General features: G+C 37.6%; 1 protein-coding gene across 11 annotated transcripts in view; it reads right to left on the reverse strand.

Moving 5' to 3' along the window:
* Nucleotides 1-7158: 7158 nt before the first annotated feature.
* Nucleotides 7159-16841, reverse strand: part of PAQR5 (progestin and adipoQ receptor family member 5) — a 32411-nt gene continuing 22728 nt past the window's right edge. For all 11 annotated transcript variants that reach the window (XM_072402554.1, XM_072402561.1, XM_072402555.1 and 8 more), the window contains 4 exons: nt 15820-15946; nt 11183-11279; nt 9481-9625; nt 7159-8104 (listed from right to left, as the gene is read on the reverse strand). In XM_072402554.1, the coding sequence (XP_072258655.1) occupies nt 7860-8104; nt 9481-9625; nt 11183-11279; nt 15820-15946 (614 nt within the window). In that variant the 3' untranslated portion in view covers nt 7159-7859. The remainder of the gene's footprint in view (nt 8105-9480; nt 9626-11182; nt 11280-15819; nt 15947-16841) is intronic.

Here is a 16841-nt window from a genome sequence, read left to right on the forward strand (position 1 = left end):
GATTTATATAGCACCAACATATTACGCAGTGCTGTACATTAAATAGGGGTTGCAAATGACAGACGGACACAGACACTGACACAGGAGGAGGAGAGGACCCTGCCCCGAGGAGCTTACAATCTAGGAGGTGGGGGACCCTTAACAGAACTATGCACAATTTTTAAAGTACAAAAAAATCACATTTGTGTGTTTACTGCACTATGAGGCACTTTTTTCTTTTTTCTGTATATGTGCCATGGGGTGCAATTCAGAATGAATGATAACACACATATGTAGCGTTATTGTGCATTGTGGTAACACGTACATTTTTATTGTGTGAATTGTGCTAATACCTGTCCACACTGCACATCTCCAAGTATTCTCATGCGGCAGAACAGTCCCTCTTTTGGAGCCCCCCATCCATTATTTCTCCTCTTTAATATTATTATAATTATTATAATTAAACTGTACTTGTGAAGCAACAACAGCTCTCTACATAAAATAGGGTTTGCAAATAACAGACAGATACAAATAATAACACAAGAGAGTTTACATAATAAAATACTATACAAATAATACCACAAGAGAGTTTACATAATAAAATGCTATACTAAACTAATTCATTTACACAACCTATAAATGATTGCAATAAACATATTAAAGAATATGTAGAGGATTAACCAAGTTGCCTGTGTTACTGGATGTAAAGCTGTTGTGTCCTTTACATATTTTGTGTTATAAGGTGTTCATCTGTCATATCCCGGGGGGGAAAATCTTTGGGGTATAAACCATTTGCAGGGTGACAGTGAAGAGTCGGCCATGTGACACCCTGCACCATCCAGTCCTTACTTCAGTAGCCTGGCTGTCAGCTGCACCTTTGGCCAGATTACCCAAAAACACCCGGGTGGTTACTGCAAAGTGCTAAGTGGTACACCCGTCTAAAACGGGCTGGGAAGAACACTGATTGTGTGATACTTCCCCCACCTCCTAGATTGTAAGCTCTTCGGGGCAGGGTCCTCTCCTCCTATATCACTCTCTGTATTAGTCTGTCATTTGCAATGCCTATTTAATGTACAGCGCTGCGTAATATGTTGGCGCTATATAAATCCTCTTTAATAATAATAATAATAATAATAATAAATTATCTCAACCATTTCCTCGCCATCCTTGATGTTCGAACCGGAAGCCATTTGGAATGCTAGTATTCCCTAAATGAGTACCCTCTTCCCAAGGAAGAACCACCATGGTGACACATTGGGCCTGATTTATGAAAGCTCTCCAAGGCTGAAGAGAATACACTTCCAGAAGTAAAGCTGGGTGATCCAAAAAACATGGAATGGATTTTTAAAAATCATTTGCTATTTGCTTTCAAATGTTTTGAATCCTGGACCAGATCCATTCCAGGTCTGCTGGATCACCCAGCTTCACTGATGAAAGTGTATTGTCTCCAGCCTTGGAGAGCTTTAATAAACCAGGGCCAGTATGTAAACGATCTCTGCACATCCCCTGAAGAAGCCAGTCAGCGAAACGTGTCAGGATAAGAGACGTTCTCTTTTAAATCACTCAGGGAATATCTGTGTCTAGCTATATGGTCTCATATCCCATGATGATAATGGGAAAGACCAACAACTGAATTTTGTGATTGTACCTTACTATTTTCTAATAAGTCACATTTTCTATTATTTGTTCTAAGCACAATACATATTTTGATTTGCTGCCAAAAAAAACCCTGCTCTCTTTCTCCTTTCTTTGATTGCCTGGCTATCAGGGACACACTCCCCCTCATGATTGGACTGCTGACAGTGTTATTATATTGGGTCTGCAGTAACAAGGTGGTGACATTCTAATGCATTTCATTAAAGCAAGAACTGAGACGTGGGTATAACAACTCTTCTATTGCAGAGAACTGACCTTTATGGGACTGACAGGGTCACTTTAACTATCACTCCAATATGGCAACAGAACACTCTAGAAGCAGTGATTTTGCCAGCAGGCCAGTAAATTTTCCTTCTCATTGCTGCAGCATGAAAGTAGAGCTAAATTGAAAAAAAAAATAGCAAGCAGGCAGGTTCTTTATTGTAGAAGAGACAGACTATGTCCTTTCTGCAGTAAAATCACCTTACCTACCTGATCACAATTTTTATTTATATTCACCTTTCCCCACTCTTTTGTGAGCACTGCCATCTTCTTCCTCTGCTCTTCTGGATGTTTGCTCTTCAGCCATTGTGATTGGCCAGGCTGGTATGATGCATGTACCCAGATGTTCCTATGTGGTGCAGGGATATCCAGCCTCTCTTGCCTGTTGGAACTTTGAAATTCCGTTTTAAAGTGGACCTAAACTCAACATTTTCACTTTACATCACTTTTTTTGAAAAAAAAAATAAAAAAAAGGTGCAACCCCTCCCCTTTCAGTCTTGATCACTGAGGCGATGAATACTGAATGGGAGTGCAGAGCCTCCTGGGATCCCTACGTCACGCATCCCGGGAGGCTCTGGGTGCGCCTTCTGCACATGCCCTAATCTCGGACATGTCCAGAAAAGGCATTTTTTTCTATTCAGGGAGAGAGATGCCAATCTTACGCAAGCACAGTGAGATTGATTCCCTTTTTTTCCCCTTTACAGCGGACTATGTCACCCAATCTAACACCTGTGCCAAATAGACCAGAGAAGAAAGTGAAGAACAAAGATTGTGGCGCCTGTTGCCTCCTTAGCGCTGGGGCAAAGAGGAATTCCAGGTCGACGTTGGACCGGATTGCGGGAAGGACCACTGTCATGGAGGGATCTGCAGGATTAAAAGTAAGTGTAATTTTTTTTGTTTTCGGATTGCTTCCGCTTTAGAAGATGGATGGATAGCAAAGGAAATTATCCCTCACCAAATTATAAATTATCTTGGTAAATTAGCAGCCTAAATTCTTTTAGTAAATCAAATCCATTCAATTTATTTTGGCCAAATAAAACTTGGAATATATTTAATTCTCCTCTTCAAATTGCTTTGTTATACATGATATACAATATGTTATTTTGGTCTATAATTATTGCTGAATTAGTGTTTTATGCAATAAAAGTACTCATATAACAAATTTAGGAAAAACATCATGATTGTAGTGTTTCTAATTTTTTTTATAAATTTTGCAAAACTTTTTGTATTAATATTAATTCCATTTATTTTGTCTACAAAAGGGGAACATGCTGAATACATTGTATAAGTTTTCTACTCTTTCTTTAAGGGAAGCATCTTTCTTTTATGCAGAATTAGGCTAATTCCAGACCTGCAACTGACCTTAACATTCCATTGCAAACTCAACTTTTCCCCCAATGCATTGCTGCATGCAACATTGAGTGACCACCCTTGAGTGGCCATCTGGCTCCTTTTACTTGAATGCAACTTCCTTCAACCACAGCTTATAGCTGTTTGAAAGTGGTTGCTGCTGGAGGACTGAAAAAGATCCACCACGTTCCTGAAAACATTGAACTGAAGCAAACTGCAAACTCAACTTAATGACACAGAAACAGTAAACTGCACAGTTATAAAGAGGGGCTCCGGTGAACAGCTAATAGCAGCAGCTTGCAACAGCAGTATAAAAGGGCCCCCCAGGCAGACTTGCCCCTTGAGTCAGTTTGAACCAAGTATAGTATATATAGCAGATCATTCCTGTACAGAGAACTATTGTTCTCTAGTGAGACCAAAATAATGACGGTCCATGTGCACAGAATCACCTAGTAGGTAAATTAGAAGTAGGTAGTTAGAATTGGTTAGAAAAGAATTCTGTGCACGCAAATGTAAATATTTTTGAAAAGTATAATAGGACTCAATGTACGAGACAGCAGAGGTCATTGCTGCCGGTCATATTTCCAGGAATGAAAGAATTTCACATGACTATGTGACACATTCACCAGCACATCTAGAACATGTATGCATAAAAAGTTAAGCTGTTATAATTGAAGAGGAAAACAAATTACTTTCCAACTCTAAAACACTTGGCGCAGAATGTTTAAATTTTCTCTATAACTGCCCCGTAATGTATGCAAAGAAAAATCTCTGTGTTAAAAATTGCATGAAATAGTGATTTTGGTACAAGGTTAATATAAGCTGTACAAGTTAATACAAAATCAGAATACTGTATCTGAATAAACCAGCTCGGCCTATATAAGAGTTTCACATTCTTCCTGATCCTAAACAAAAACACAATTAGCAAATCAAAGTCACTGAGTGACTGGAACGTCCAACTTGTTATATTATTCTACATCTTATATGCAGATGTGATATGGAAGAATAATTATATCATTTTTTTCTTTGTTTTATATTTTTTTTAGTTGACATAATTGTTGATAATCCTAAAGCCACATGGCGAAACACGTCAAGGACAGGTCACTATCTCAAGAGAACTTCATAAATGAGAGAAAAATCCTTTGTAATTAATAATTGTGATGTTTCAATTGTGAACTTGAATTGTGAACTCCCATTTATTTGTGAATAATTATTAAAATGGAATTTCAGTTTGTACCCAATTGGATTCAAGTACAAAATGAGCAGGGGATGTTCACTTTTCAAAGTAGTTTTAAAGTGGAGCTATCACCAGAGTTTTTAGGTAACCTTCCTATATAAGGCAAAAAAAAGAAGGGTTATTATTTTTCTAAATACTTTTATTTCTAAAGGCCGAATGGGAAGCCCAAGACCTCCTGGGATACCTACTTCATGTACACCAGAAGGATTTGGGCTGCTCCTTCTGCACATGCCAATCATGGGCATGTGCAGAAGAGGCTTTTCCCATAATGTAAAATAAAAAGTGCCAATTCCAAGCATGCACATTGAGATCGGAACTTTTCTTTACATTTACAGGAGGAAACAACACCCTATCTCACACCTGTGCAATGCAAGATCAGGTGACATTAGCAGAAGCCAGAAGATGAAGGCAGAAAATGGCGGCACTTGGTGGTTCCTCTGCAGCGGGACGAAGATGAGATCCAAGATGGCGCAGGACCAAATCCAAGCCAGTTGTGGAGGGATCGAGTTAAGTGTAAATTTTTTACTATTTTTCACTTTAACTTGGCATAGTGAATTAGGTAGGTGACAATCCATTTGTCAAGAATACCCAATTACATGGAAGGAAAAAATGCTTTCATATGATAAAATGAATTGGAGCTAGCAGTGTAGGAGGTATTTTTCCTATGGACCCCCATGTTACATGTTCTCACCGTGTTCATGTGGGTTTCCCCCCAGGTATTCTGGTTTTCTCCCACATTCCATAAAACAAAAAAACATGCAGTTAGGTAAATTGGCTTCCCTCCAAAGTGACCCTAGACAGTGGTAATGACTATGGTAGGACATTCGATTGTGAGCTCTTTTGAGCTACTTTGTATATACTAATCAATAGTCTATATTCTATCCTGTTAGGTTACTGAATAAACCTGATATTTATCATTTGTATGGCTGTTACCTTTATACATGGTGATAATGAGACATGATTGGCATTTGTATACTACAATTATATTTTGTGGTTATGGTCAAGATATTTTGTGGTTCTTGGTCAAGATACTATCTGAAGGTTAGTGAGTTTTCATGTTCTTCTCGTGGGTTTCCTCCAGGCACTCTGGTGTCCCCAACATCCCAAAACTAAGAAGTTATGTTACTTGCCTCCACCCCAAAAAAACTATCTTGGCATATGTGCGTAAACTGGCAGCACAATGTGCAAGATGTATGCAATCATAATAATAATTAAACAAATTAAGGAATTTAGAATGTCTTTCAATCTGTAAAAATTATCTATTAAAACATTGGCATGAATTCTGATCCTCTCTAATTGAACTAAAATATGTGTCCCTATAAAGAATATTTTGCACTTGGATTAACATTGGCAAAAAATGAACCACAATCCAAGCAAAGCCTGTAAAGAAAAAGAAATAAAAGCATTTCAACTGCTTCCATTCATTTCAATGATAACAATGAGGGGTGGTTCAAGACTGGCTGACAGTGGGGGACCACAGAAAAACTGGCAGACTGAACTAACCCTTACCATTTAGATATGTCAACATAGATAATATTAAAATTTGATAGATGATTTTCTACTGTATCCAAAGCAAAATAACGCAAACCTTCCGGTACTTTTACCTTCCAGCCCGTGGTGGACGTAGCCGAAACTAACTTGGATATCACTTTACCTGCTTCATTACATTGATTCCCCTATTAGAAATAATGTTTTATAACAATAAATAATAATTAAAAAAATAATACATTTAGAATAATTTTTAGTTTTGGATAGAGTAGGGAAGCACTTATATCTTTTCAATTTTTTTATACTTTCTGTCCCGGATGTGATACAGGAAATATCTAAAAATTGTAGGGGAGGGTATTTCCCTCTTGCACAAATGTCATAAAAAAGTGCTTCTGTTTGAATATTCACCATGTCCCTGATTTAGTGCCCACTTCAAAATTGATTTTGCAACAAATGTTGGATTTTGGGGCAAATAGACTATACATCTACATCACACAAATCGCAATGCAAACTGGGGTTCTAATTATTCCTCATTCTTATCCAAAACGAATGCTTTGGCTTTACACCGTAAGATGTATATGTATATATATATACTAAACACATCAATTTCAAGTAGCTCCAACCAAGGTACCATTGAAGTATATGAGTCTTAAACAAGTGGACTTTGGGAATTGCCAGGGATATCTTGCAAAGTGTACAGATTCTTGTGAATTCCTGGAGAGTATGTCAACTCTTAATGTCACCGCTTGCCAAAAATATAAAAGTTATTCACCCACTGTGTCCATTCTTATATCTATGTAGTTAACTTTTTTTTTGGTATAATCTTTAGGGCAAGCGTCAAACACTTTATTAATCGACAATGTGGTTGAATACGATGTGTAAGACTTCTGATTTACCAATGTACAGTTTTTGACTTGACCAATGTACTGTATTCTGATTTAAAACTTGTATGCACAATGTATTATTAATAAAAGAAAATATTAAAATACTCCTGTTTTTTCACGTTTTCTATGTTCAAGAAAATCATTAAAATTATTGAAACCAACAAAAATATGAAGGTTATTCCAGGGACACGATTGGCAGGTCTATTAATTCTTAATAACCCGCCCCTACACAGCACCAAAGCCGGACTTGACAACTCCCATTTTCATCTTTGCTTCTAGAAAAAAAAAAGAACCCTGAACACATTGTATATGGTAGGTAAAAGAATTGGACACTTTTTATATAATAAATATATAATGTCTATATATTACATTTTTTGTTATAAAACAGCTCATTTCTTCATATACAAATCAAACTGTACAATTTACAAGCAAAAAGCAAGACATTTGGAATGATCTCGGTTACATTCACTGCAGTTAGCAGCCAGGAATGGAAGTGCTTCTTTGGAGGTTGTGCCTTTGTATTAGACAAAAGATGAAGCATTATATAACAATTCAATTCAACAAAGCACCACATTCCAGCAATGTCAGACAATATAATAGAGACATTTTTTTCTTCTTTTTTTAATACTGCAGACCGTAAGCAGGCATGTGATTTTTGTTAAGCACTTTGCAATCATCAGCTTCTTCTCATGAACAACGAACAGGTATTTTAACATTGTTTGCTTGATGTTGCTGAATCTTTTCCATGGAGTGGTTCAGTGTTTTGGTTATACTCTTGGCAGAAAACATTGCACATATTCTGGTATGTCCACTCATTAATATTTATGCGCTATAACAAGGGTATAAACATTCATCTCCATTGATTTTCAAAGTGGAGTGTTAGTTATGTGACCATTCTCTATATTCTGTAATGTATAGCAATGCAAAAAAGTAATATTCTGCATGTTTGAGACTAGTCTTTGCAGATTGCAACAAACTCTTCTCTCAAAGGAGTTCTTCCTAATTTACAATATCTTTTTAGTCGTCTTTAGTCTGGTTGGCTTCAAGTACAGAGCCCATGAAAAAGCAGCAATAATTAGTAAAGTAATGGCCGTTGCCAGACCCCAGGCTCCCACGGTGTAAGAGATTGTGGGACAAGGGCCATTATCCAGTAGCCATGCCCTCCGCAGATTCATATCCAGAATTAACACCTCCATCTGGAAGTATGTGCCCATGATACCACATACATGGAACAGCTGATGACTGTGACCTAAAGCAAAATGACATTTCTGTTAGAAATTCAATTAAACTAACATCAATCAAAAATATATTTTATGTACTGTTCCAAAATTTTGGTCAAGGCATCTAGTGGAGACGTTAATTTTTAGCTTTGAACACATGCTTCTACTGCATTTTAAATACTATTATGGGTTGACTTCTTCAAACAATTGGAGTGACAATCTCTACAGACTCCGAATAATTTGTTCCTCAACCTAACAATTCATACACCCACAATGGTCATTTCAGTTCAAACTAATTCTCTATATTCCAATTTATTGGAAATCTCATCTCTTCCTTGAACTTTAACCACCTTCAAATAGGACTAGCCAAGCATAAGGAACAGTCTTGCATTGTCTGCTGATTACTTAAATAGAGAAAGAACTAGTCACACCATCTAACTATTTATTCTGATGCAATTCGGCTATAGGATAGTGTTTTTCTCCAGATCGTTGTACCCTAAAGTTAACCATTCAAGGCTTTTATTCTACCACTACTTTTACTTTATACTGTGCTAAAAATGTCCTATGTGTCTTTGAAAACTGATACTGTCCAACAGCCAGTCCTGTTCTGTGGAGGGTGAGTAGGAGCCGAATACCCCCAGCTGCAGGGACAACACTAGAATTTACAAAATTATCAGTGCTGGATCAACAAAAGACCTACTAAACAACATTGAGGGACACTTGTACATATACTAGATATTTGCATGAGACAATCAATTATTTTGAGTGATGAACTTTTAATATGTGTACAGAGCTTTAGGAATAAACATGGTTACCAAACTCAATGTCAGATGTGGAAAGAACCTGTGGAGCCATATTTATTACACAGTATTTATATAGCACCAACATATTATGCAGCGCTGTACAAAGTCCATAGTCATGTCACTAGCGCCCTGAAAGGGGCTTACAATCTAATGTCCCTACCTCAGTCATATGTTCCCACACAAACATGGGGAGAATCTCCATGCAGATCCTGGCTGACCATTTGAACCTGGGACCTAGCACTGCAAAGCCCAGAGTACTAACCACTGAGCCACCGTGCCGAGCATAAATGAGGGTTCTGTCTGCCAAATCCTTCTCTTAAAGAAGGGAGGTAACTCCATAGCAGAAATTTTCTATGCATGATGCTAGAGAGGTTTACTTCCCCACAGAAAGAATTTTCTTGGCCATGGCAGCCCCTGGCACTGGATGAGTCCTGGCCATGGCAGATAACCGCCGCCCTCCAGCGCTGGTCAATACAAATTACAGTTGACCCAATTTCATTGTTTCTAATTCTACTTAAAGAAAAAAAAATAAAAACATGTTGTGAATAAGAAATGTTCAATGGGTTTTATTAATAGGGCTGTAAAAAAGCAAAGATACTTGCCTACATAATCGAAGCACCCTGGGGCAAGCCTTTCAGGAAGGTGTGTGGCAAACAGAAAGCCAGTTAGGAAGGCAAGAACTGTGTGCCAGAGATGCATGGTCAATGTACCATTGTGTGTGCAATCCTCACCAGAGCAAAGAAACATCTGTGTAAAAAGAATATAGTTAAAGAGCTGCAAAAGATGCATTGAACTACAATATAATCGTAAATTTTGTAAGTAAGGAACTATTACACATTAGCAAATATCATATATTATTATTAATGTTCTATGGATTTTGTAATTACCAAAGTTTATATCCTGTAATTAACTTAAAAACGATCGGCCTGATGTAATAAAGCTCTCCAAGACTGGAGAGGATACACTTTTATCAGGGAAACTGGGTGATCCAGCAAACCTGGAATGGATTTCCTAAACATCATTTGATATTTGTTAGCAAATGTTTTCAATTCTGTACCAAATCCATTCCTTCTAAAATTAGGAGATTCAGATGATTTTTAGCAAGTGTTATCTCAGGAAAACAAAGGAGAACAATGGTGCTGGTAGTGAGACAGGTACTGAAACTCCTTCATTCAAATTCTTTCTCTAGGTTTGGAATTAACAATGGACTTTCTGACTCATCTGGGCTTTGCAGAAGCACTTGCCTGGGGTGCCCTCTCTCCCCTCCTATTTGGCATAGTGGACTTACAGGCAAGTGCTGGTTTTGTGATAGTACTATACATACAGAGAAAAAATATCCCTACGTCTATGGCTATGTCCATCAGTGGTTAGGAATGTAAACTCATAATAATAATATGGCTTGACAACCTCAGTTGTTGCATGCGCTCCATAACGAATCCTTTGCATTATCCTTAAACATTTTTATCATGAATAATATTTTTTTGAAAATTCCTATAGAAGCAAAAGCCCCCAAGAATAAAACTGGTTACCCTTCAATGGGCCTGATTTTTTAAAGCTCTCCCAAGCTGGATAGGATACACGTTCATAAGTGAAGCTGGTTGATCCAGCAAATCTGGAATGGATTTCTTTAAAATAATTTGCAATTTGCTAGCAAATGTTTTGAGTCCTGGACCTGGACCCATTCCATTTTTCCTGGATCACTCAGGTGCACTGTTGAAAGTGTATCTTCTCCAACCTCGGAGAGCTTTAATAAATCAGGCTCAATGTCCCTAGAACAACAACAAACAAAACTTCTTTTGAGGTGGGAAACAGGGGAGCTGACCTTTCCCTAAGCATGGACTGCTTACCAGACACTCTCTAGATGAGTGATTCACAATCACTGTGGCTATGTACACACATTGGATTTTTGTAGTTCGAAAGGTGCTTTTACAATCCTTTCCAAGGACAAAAGACAGAAAGATGCATGAACGAGCGCTGTACATACAGCACCATTCTGCTTTATGGGGAGGGAAGGGGGAGAACAAGCCCCTTCTTCTTTTCACTTTCATTGCGGTCATTCGTCGTTTGTGGATGTGCCAGAACAGATCCATTAACAACCTCAGATTGCCGCTGTAGACATTTCAGATTCTCGTCCAAGATGTGCCTTGAGGTAAGAATCGGACCTACCTCTTGAGGAACACTGGTTGAGAAACACTGATCTAAATGTACCTAGAATGTAACAAGCACTAGTATCCAGACATCAGTGTGAACAATAAGCTTTTTGACATTGCCCCATCAATTGTGCCACCCGGCTCTAAGTCCTACCCGATAGAACAATGGTATGCTGTCAAAGAAGTAAGGGTAAGCAAAGGCAGTAGTCCGCAATACTTTGCTGAGCCGTGGGCGAGTCTCTTCCGGAAACCTGCAGACACAGAGAAAGGCCAGGTAACCCCACTGATGATCTTGGCCAGCACACAGGATTGATGACCAGCATAATTGTATAAAAAAATCTACACAATACACACATAAGGTTTAGATTAGAGGCAGATTTAGTCAGATAATCAATTTATTGAATTCACACCAATTACCAAACATGCACAAATAATGATTTGCAAAGTTTAAAGTGTACCTGTCATGTAAATAAAATCTCCCTGTTTTGATTATAACCATTTAGCTGGATAACAGTTACAAAACAAAGGCGTCAATCTATTCATCCTGACAAAATATTTATGTTTCAAAGCCTGTCTCCACTTTCAGAGAGGCATCAGGATATATTTGGAACACAACAAGACTAACCTGAGAAGCAATTACAGGTAACATGACAGGTGCACTTTAATGCTTACCCTTCAGAAATATTTCAAGTACAATTCCTGGTCAATTTGATATGTCAATTTAGAAGACTGCAATTAAGCTGGGATACATTTATTATTTATTTTATAACTGCAGGAATGGTCTCACAAATATTGATTGGACCCAAAATGGTCTGAAGAAAAAGGGAAAGGGTGTGTAGGACACTTCCTGGCCCGTTTACCTTTCTGCCAGAACCTGGTTATAATGCAGAACGGGAGCACCAAGCCTGCCAGCAACAGTAACAGAGGTAAGCATAAGAGAAATAAGGTAATGATTCATTGATTCAATGATTTGAGGGACATCAAGCATTGTTTATTCATATATAAAGGCATACTAAATTGCTATTGATTAAAATAGTTTTCCTGCCACATGTTATGGAACTGCCCTAAGATCAAATATTTCTTAAAGCTGGTAGCATCATACGCTCTGCGCTATCTGGTAATCTATTTACCACTAACCCCTTCCTGGGCCATCTTTGGAATTCTATCTTTACAGGGGATATGTATTGGCAAAGGATGTGGGAAACTTGTCAATGATATCACTGGTGGTGTAAAAGTCAATATTGCACAAGTGGATAGGTCAGAACCCTCCCACCATAGGTCTTTTCTTAGAGAAATGACATAATGTATTTCAAATGGACTGGATAGAAACATCTTTAGATAAAGAGCTGAAGGCTGACCTCTTCTTTGCAGTATAGGAGTCCTACATTGCAACCTTACATGGGAATACCAAAAAATGCATTGTATTCATGTTTGATCAGACTTCTTGGTATGCCTATCAGCTGTTATCTAATGACTCTCCGATTGAGATCTAATTCACCCCTGTGTTCCTATAACCTTTCTCATAGTCACTTGTTGTTTCTAAAAAATAAGCCCTGTAACCACTGTACCACTTAAGTTTAAGTCTGTTATTATTATTATTATACAGTGTTTATATAGCGCCATCATATTACGCAGCGCTGTACAAAGTCCATAGTCGTGTCACTAACTGTCCCTCAAAGTAGCTCACAATCTAATGTCCCTACTATGGTCATATGTCATTATTGTAGTCTAAGGTCAGTTTTTAGGGGGAAGCCAATTAACCTAACTGCATGTTTTTGGGATGTGGGAGGAAACTGGAGAACCCGGAGGAAACCCACTCAGACACGGGGAGAACCTGCAAACTCCATGCAGATAGTGTCCTGGCTGGGATTCGAACCTAGGACCTAGCGCTGCAAAGGCCGGAGTGCTAACCACTGAGCCACCACGCTGCAAAGTCTGTAATTGCAATTTTATGTATGTAAGTATTTACATTTCCTTTATTTCCTCACAAAAAAAAAAATTAAAAAAGTTATGACCCTGGCTGATGACCCATGTGTATGTTGGCTAATTGTTACAAACTGGGGGATTATTTATCGGTCTAGGGATATTAGGGGGCCTCTCTATGAAATAGAACATAAACACAGGAAAATTTACCTTTTTGGATTCACCCTGATCTAATGGGTAGCAGTTTTGCGCAGGCAAAATTAATCCTATGACTATAGAGTGACAGCAGATAAAAGCCAAAAGAAAAATGTAAAATATTTTAGAGCAAAACAAGTAAAATAATTAAAAAATATATATATAGCCACCAATGGTTCACCTGACCAGCTAATGCAACCGGTTTGTGTGTGTTTTTTGCAAACATTGCATGGGTGTGGAAGAATCTCTTGATGGGGACATAGTTTGTTTCATAACAAATACTCATTATCCAATGCCCTAAGGTATCTAGGTTTCATTTAAACAACCTGAAGTCAAGGCAAACAAAACACAGTCATGGTAATTGTTTACTTTATTAAAACAAGCAGATGCGACTGTTAAGAAATGGGCAATTTTCTGATCATGGAGGATGACTGAGTATAAACTGGTTGTGAAGTTGGGGCTTATAGAAGGCAGAAAGGGATTATCATACACCAATGGGAGAGCATTCAGAGTGTGGGTGAATCATGGACTATTGGGTAAGAATAAAAAAGCAAAATGGCAGCTGATTACAGACACAGAGCATACTTATAGACTATTGAGAGAAAAGGTACTTGGTATGAGAAAGGTGGACAGACCAAGAGTAAAATGTGGCTAGGTAGAATGAAATATAATAGAAAATGATTGACAAGAAGGGTGAGAAGAGTGATGGCAGAGTGAGAATTAAATGTTGCTGGGAGTGGGGAAAAAAAGGACTGCGAGAGGTTTCTATTCAATTGGGAGAGAGTGCAGAGGTGGATCTCGTCATAGACTGGAGAGTGAAAAGAAAAAGAGCTAAACAGGAAGCAAATCATGAACTATGGACAGATAATTTGTGCATGGTTATTTATCCCTCCTGGGGACAGAATGGCAGCTGATACCTTTCCTCCTTATATTTGACATTCTGGTGCACCTGTCTGAACCAGCCCTGTTATGGAAGAAACAGGATGTGGATGGGGGTAATGGGTGACTTTTAGGAAATGTAGAGTAGAACTTGCAAGGGGAGGGGGGCGAAATGGTCTGCCAAAGAATCAAGCATTGACAATGCAGCCAGAGAAGATATTGTAGAGTGTAAGGGGAGAGTGGTAATGCATGGGCAGGCACCTGGAAAAGAAATACAACACAAGGGTGCAAAGACTGTTAAGTGTTATGGACACTACTAAGGAAACATTGTGTGGTAGAGTTGCAGACATCCCTAATAAAATAATGAATCTATCAGGGCATGTCTACTAATGAAGGAGCAATTTATGCGCTGGGATTACTTGATGATGCATTCCAAAATTTTTGAAAGAATGGGATCTTAAAGGAGGCTCAAGTAATATCCTCCTCAGTTTATTGAACGTTATTAACATTCAAAGGGAAAATCATTTTTTTTAGAATACACAGGAATACATGAATGGGAATTGAACACTTATATCTGGTAAACAGCTGAGCAGAGCTGAGAAACATCATCATATGCTATAAGTAGGTGGAAAGGGCTGAGAAGGACCAGAAATACACAGTATATAGAGGATATAGAAAAGATAGGTCCACCAATAATCATCAAACGATAACAAAGGCAAACACACAACACTGATGGGTAATTCGTTTCCAGGGTTAGTTGGTATTCATTTATTGAGGAAGAAATTCCTCCTATTCATAAAGTCTGAAGGAAACCAAGTAGGTCTTTGTGCGTACTGCAGGTAAACCAACTGATCCAGGTAACAGGGTTTTACAGACAAGTAATAATCAGTCAATGTGTAATCTTAGCAGAGCAGATGGTTTTATTGCATCAGGTTAGAAAGATTATTTTTGAATTTGACTGATAAGTGTTGAGTCATTTAAACTTTTACCGTTGTTTTTAATATTGGATGAGCATTGAATTATATATATATGTGTATAATGCTGTGATTATTTAAAGCAAGTGTCACTGTATGATAAATGAATGATCTAAATAGCATCTACAAAAATCTCTGAAATCTTTATGCAGAAATTATTTTTGCTGCTTCGTACAATAATCTGAATGTGCACTATGTGCAAGTTAATACACAGTTATTAAAACTTGTTATGCCTTATCTATAAAGTATAATAAAATGCAAGGGCTCTCTTTTTTTTTTTTTTACATGAAGATGGCATTTAAATTCATCCTTCATACAAAAACAAAATATAAATGAGGTATCTGCAAACATGAAGTGGACCGGACCTCTAATTGTCCTTTCAAGATATTTGTATGTATTTTGCACTGCATTCCTTTACTTTGCTTATGTGATATCTCTTTCCTTGGATATTTGCCCTTCACAGAAATTAAGTAAAGGTATGTAGCTGATCACGTTTTAGAGGATTTTATACAAATATCCATTTCTCAAATATTCCTGCTTCCGGTCTGTAGACCTGATGTCAGTCTACAAGCAAAAAGTGGCAATAATTTAGGAATAGAACCTCACAGATTTATTGTAAAGGTATGTGGATAATCATGCTGATTAGAATATACAAATACCTTTTATTTAAAAAAAAATAAAAAGACATCCAGAATTTAGGTGCAATATTTTGAACTCGAGCGTCTAAAAAATGGGTGAATTGTGGCAGATATGTCAAAAGATTCTTGTTTTTGGCTTTCCCATTACATATTTAAAGCCAAGTATCATAACATCTACTGACCTGGAGTAGCAGGACATTCCTGTGCTGATTATGGTGTTAAAAACAGCCAATGGTACAAAGTAAAGATGGAAGGCACTGTTCACCCACCGGTCTGGGAATACATATGCAGAGTAAGCGATAGCTGACCCTAAAATATAAAATTAAACATGGGCGATAAATAAAGATGAAAATTGCAATAAATCGACAAATTACACATTATAGCAAGTGTTAGGCTCAGGAACCCGATGCTTGTGCCAATGTTGTTCTACATATCTAGATTTTTTTTATGTTAGATGGGTGTACACCCAAAAGCTCGCCAGGGTTTTTTTTTTTGCCATATGTGCTCTTTTGAGAAATAAATGACCTTCTCTTCCTATCATAACAGAAAACAAAAGTATGGTATATGTATAGCCAAAAAAAAAAAAACCTAAATCCCCGCTTGGTTGTTATTAGAACAAGTGTCTCTATTGGAATATTTCCCCTTATTTACATTTTGGAGATAGCTAGTGATTCTCACTTTTTGTCCTGGTAAAATGGCCACTGGGGCAAATACACAAATGGGTGAATTTCTCCAACAGACTAAAATAAAAACTAGACAGGTGTTCTAACCTTTCCTGTCTTTAAAAAAAAGTTTTGGATTTAGAAACACTTTATAAGTCATGTTCAACTCCCCAACCTCCTTGGTAATCATCACCTTTCACAGATACCTGCTGTGATGATGGTAAAGTCTTACAAACTCCAAAGTGTGTGGGCAGAATGGGGAGGAAATCCTTAATTTTATTTTCCACCAGCAGTTATTGAGTGTTTGTACCCAGCTGTACATTTTTCAAAACATTGCGGATGAGACTACATTGAAATTAGTTATGCTGTAATTGGTCCAGTGTGAAAATTAAAAAAACAAAACTGTGGGGGTGAAGTATTAACCTAGAGGTGAACTACCCAGAGTCACCTTTTTATTAACATTCCATAATTCTATTGTAATAGAATTACCTTCCAAAAAAGATATAACTCGGACTCCAGATATGACTATATTAGAAAGTCTA

The sequence above is a fragment of the Pyxicephalus adspersus genome, chromosome 2 (genome assembly GCF_032062135.1).
Source record: "Pyxicephalus adspersus chromosome 2, UCB_Pads_2.0, whole genome shotgun sequence".
Taxonomy (NCBI): Eukaryota; Metazoa; Chordata; class Amphibia; order Anura; family Pyxicephalidae; genus Pyxicephalus; species Pyxicephalus adspersus.